The sequence below is a fragment of the Podarcis melisellensis genome (assembly GCF_964234715.1).
Source record: "Podarcis melisellensis genome assembly, chromosome: 12".
NCBI classification, from domain to species: Eukaryota; Metazoa; Chordata; class Lepidosauria; order Squamata; family Lacertidae; genus Podarcis; species Podarcis melisellensis.
The window spans coordinates 8460704-8464255 of record NC_138544.1 but is presented as its reverse complement, the minus strand read 5'-3'; the positions used below and the strand labels follow the sequence as shown (position 1 = coordinate 8464255).

General features: G+C 40.5%; 1 protein-coding gene across 1 annotated transcript; it reads right to left on the bottom strand.

Moving 5' to 3' along the window:
• Positions 1-295: 295 nt before the first annotated feature.
• Positions 296-3113, bottom strand: NEUROD6 (neuronal differentiation 6). Its single transcript, XM_081883530.1, has 2 exons — positions 2855-3113; positions 296-1438 (listed from the first exon to the last, which is right to left on the bottom strand). The coding sequence occupies exon 2, from the start codon at positions 1415-1417 to the stop codon at positions 404-406; it is 1014 nt and encodes a 337-aa protein (XP_081739656.1). The 5' UTR covers positions 1418-1438; positions 2855-3113; the 3' UTR covers positions 296-403.
• Between the last annotated feature and the right edge of the window lie 439 nt (positions 3114-3552).

Sequence of the window (3552 nt, the reverse complement as noted above, 5' to 3'; positions counted from 1 at the left end):
TAGACACAGTGTGCGTTTTCTTGGCTCCACAATTTTATTTAGACACACTGCTCAGCAAAAATGGAACAAACAAGATAGGAAGGGGGGAAATTAAACCTTAAAAATTCCAGCTAAAACAGAATCTCACAGTGCTTACCAAGTTCCATCTGGAATTAAATACCGATAAGTAAAATCATTTATTCATCTATTCTTATTTTAATTATTATTGTTTACACAGAGATTATTATTTTTTAAATGCCCCACAATAGTTGACACACTTTAGAACTTAGCAAACACGCTTTTTTTTTTTTTAAAGTAGAGGCGCACCGATTAGACGGGGCAAAAGCGTCAGATTTATCATAATTAGAGAAGAGAGGTAAATGACCGCTTATTTATTTATTTGTTTGTTTCCACTTTTCCCTCATTAATTATGAAAAACTGCATTTAATTCATCTTGCATGGTGAGAGACTGGCTGCGCAGATGTAGGTCATATGGGAAGTGGCTTTCTGCAGGCAACCTGAACACAGAATTCTGCCCAAGGGGACCCCTGGGTGGCACAGGACAATAATGCATGCCGTAATTGTAGTTTTTGTCATAGTCCAAAGCTGCTTCTTGCTTGAGGGAAAATATCCCATTATAGTTAATTGGGGAAGGACTTAAGGGACCTTCGAACTGGGGGCTGGAGCATTCGGGAGAAGTGCTCTCGTAGAAGGACTCGTAAGCACTGCAATAATTGTAGGGTTTCATGGTCTTGGAATTGTCGAGGGTCCCGTGACCTGGGGGTGTGCTCAGCTCTGGGCTGTGGTAGGGGGGATAGAAAGTGGAGTAGGGAGATCGGCCGTGATGGGCCACCTCCCCGCTCTGACCCATCAAGAAACTTCTGGCGTTGAGTTGTAGGCATCCTGCGACCAAGTTTGTGGTGGGCTGAGAGAGACCTTTGCATAAGTTCTGGACAAACGTCAGCAGGTCAGGCCTCTTGCCAATCCGTAAGATTTCGGAGAGAGCCCAGATGTAATTTTTAGCCAGCCTCAAAGTTTCTATTTTAGACAGTTTTTGCGTCTTGGAGTAACAAGGGACCACTTTCCTTAAGCTGTCCAGCGCATCGTTGAGGCCGTGCATCCTGTTCCTTTCTCTGGCATTGGCTTCCTGTCGCCTGAATTTGACCCTCTCGATTCTCATCTTGGTGGTCTTTTTTTTCCGAAGGCCCCTCCTCCTGGGCAAACCGTTTTCGTCTTCCTCCTCTCGGTCATCTTCCACCTCCTCTTTCTCTGTATCTTCCGCTGTCGACCGTTTGATGCTTTTCCCCTGGTGTGTAATCTGCTTTGCAAAGCTTTCGGGTTTCTTGATTTGCTTTGGGTCTTCACTTTCTCTGGAAAACTTTCTGCACATCTGGGACTCTGGCACTACAACAGACTCATCAAATGGTAGCGTTAACATGGCGTTATAATCTTACGTGACCTGAAAGAATGCCAGCACAAGGATTTAAGTGTATCCATTTGTGAAGGTTACATTTATTATACATATTTTCAGTTACGTTTTTACATAATTACCAGTACTGAGAATAATGACTTGTGCATATTTCGGTAGGTGCATACACACCCACAAACATCGAAGAAATACAGCCAATTCTTCAAAATTGTTATCATTTGCTATTTTTATGCATTGAATTGGTCCAAATGTCTACGTCAAAAATGCAATATAACTATCAGAAGAAAAACATTGGCAATTAAGGAAAGTTAAATTGAAAATCAATTATTTTCCCTTTTAATTTTTTTTTTTTAAACCCAAATTTACAGAACATCTAAAAATGTGGAATTGATAAAAAATAATTATAAAATGCATACATTTCAACTATCCAAGAACTCTAGAGTTTCAAATGAGTCAAGGCAATAGACTTAAAAAAATAAAATTAATCAGTTCGGTAATAGTAGAAATGCCATTAACTTTTTAATTCTAATTATTTGTTTGCACACATTCTTCCACAAATCATCACAGTCAAGTCTGAACTGATTGAAAAGAATTAAAATGGAAAAGAAGGCAAATGAATCATTCAGTGACTCAATTAATACGAAGAGAGGCTTTTTCTAATGGTCGGGATGAAAATGTGTGATACATGGATTATTTCTTTCCTATTAAAGCAGGATAGTGTAAATACCAAACATTTGCAGAAGGCATTTGGCAATAAATTGCACGCTTTCCTTTTATTCGATAGAAGGTGGGGGGGGGGGAGATCTGAAACAAAATTTCCTAATTTTAAAAATAACTGGTTTTTTTCATTAAAAAACAAAACAAAAACCAGAAGCGAAGCTAAACCCCATCACATTCTATTGTAGCATCTGTGTTCTTCAAGGAACAGACGTTTCCCTCCAGCTAATATCTGACAGGAATGGACTGAGGATTCTGACTGCAATTGTGCACGTGTGTTCAGAATTCAGAATGAAAAGCGGGGAAGGGGGGGAATGTTGAGAGAGAAACAATTTGCTTCTCCTCGTATTGTTCCTGCCCCTATACTCACTTTTCAAGCAGCATATATCAGGATTTTCAAACTGGCCAACAAATAACGCAAATGCAAATTCGCAAAACAAGGAGGTGAGGGACTTTTAAACAGGCACATTTTTAAAAAACAAACAAACAAAACAAAACTAAGCCCCTTATCAAAAGATGTAACTCTCTGAGTATTGTCCATAGCCCGCTTACGGTATTACATAATCGGTGAAAGTATGCAACAACATTTAAGAAACACTGAAACAGATGATGAAGAAGGAAGCACAGCATTCATAAAACACACGGCTTTGTAACCTGTACCTTTCACATACTTGCATGCACACTCAGTTAAATAATATAATATCGGTATTATAAATGAATTTGCATTACCTTGGCCTTAAAAAAAGTCTTTCAATAGCCAGTTTTCATTTTTGCCTTCCAAATCTTTTTCAATCTGTCTGTCGCATCGTCTCCTGGAGTCTAGATCTGTGTATATCTGCACTATCTCATTGATCTCTAAAAAGTGACATTGATGCCAACTGCCAGAGCTGGTACCCATGCCATCTGCTGGTGACGTCACAGGGCAGAGAAAACCATGTGATCTTTTCTCCTGGGACCTTCATTCTGCACTGATCATCTGGCATCCCTGTTAGTGGGTACCAGCATTCATGTATCAACACAGAAGGTTAGGCTGATAGGGGAGGGGGGGGGAGAGAGAGAGATAGATAGAGAATCCACACCAGCGTTTCAGATGCAGTAGGTGCAGTTCTGTGAGTTTTGTCGAACAGGCAGAAATGTCAACATTTCACTTTTATCCCTATCCACAGGTATATCTGCTTTCCGCTTGATAATAAGCCGGTGTTTATTGAAGAAAGGGTTTCTGTCGTATTGATCAGAATGCCATGAGCACACTTGGGGGCTTTGAAGAGAGGAGCCGCTCTCCATGAAAAAGTGGGAATCGGGAGAAGGGTCTGGCCACTCCTAACTTAAGCAACTCTGGCTCAGGTGTGAACTAGTCTCTGACCCTCGCACGACTGGGCACCGTGTGTGAGTGCGTTCACGTTCCAAAAATTATCTCTCTGAATTTG

Coding starts and splice junctions, on each gene's coding strand:
- NEUROD6 (XM_081883530.1), bottom strand. CDS start 1,417: ATGTTAACGCTACCATTTGATGAGTCTGTTGTAGTGCCAGAGTCCCAG.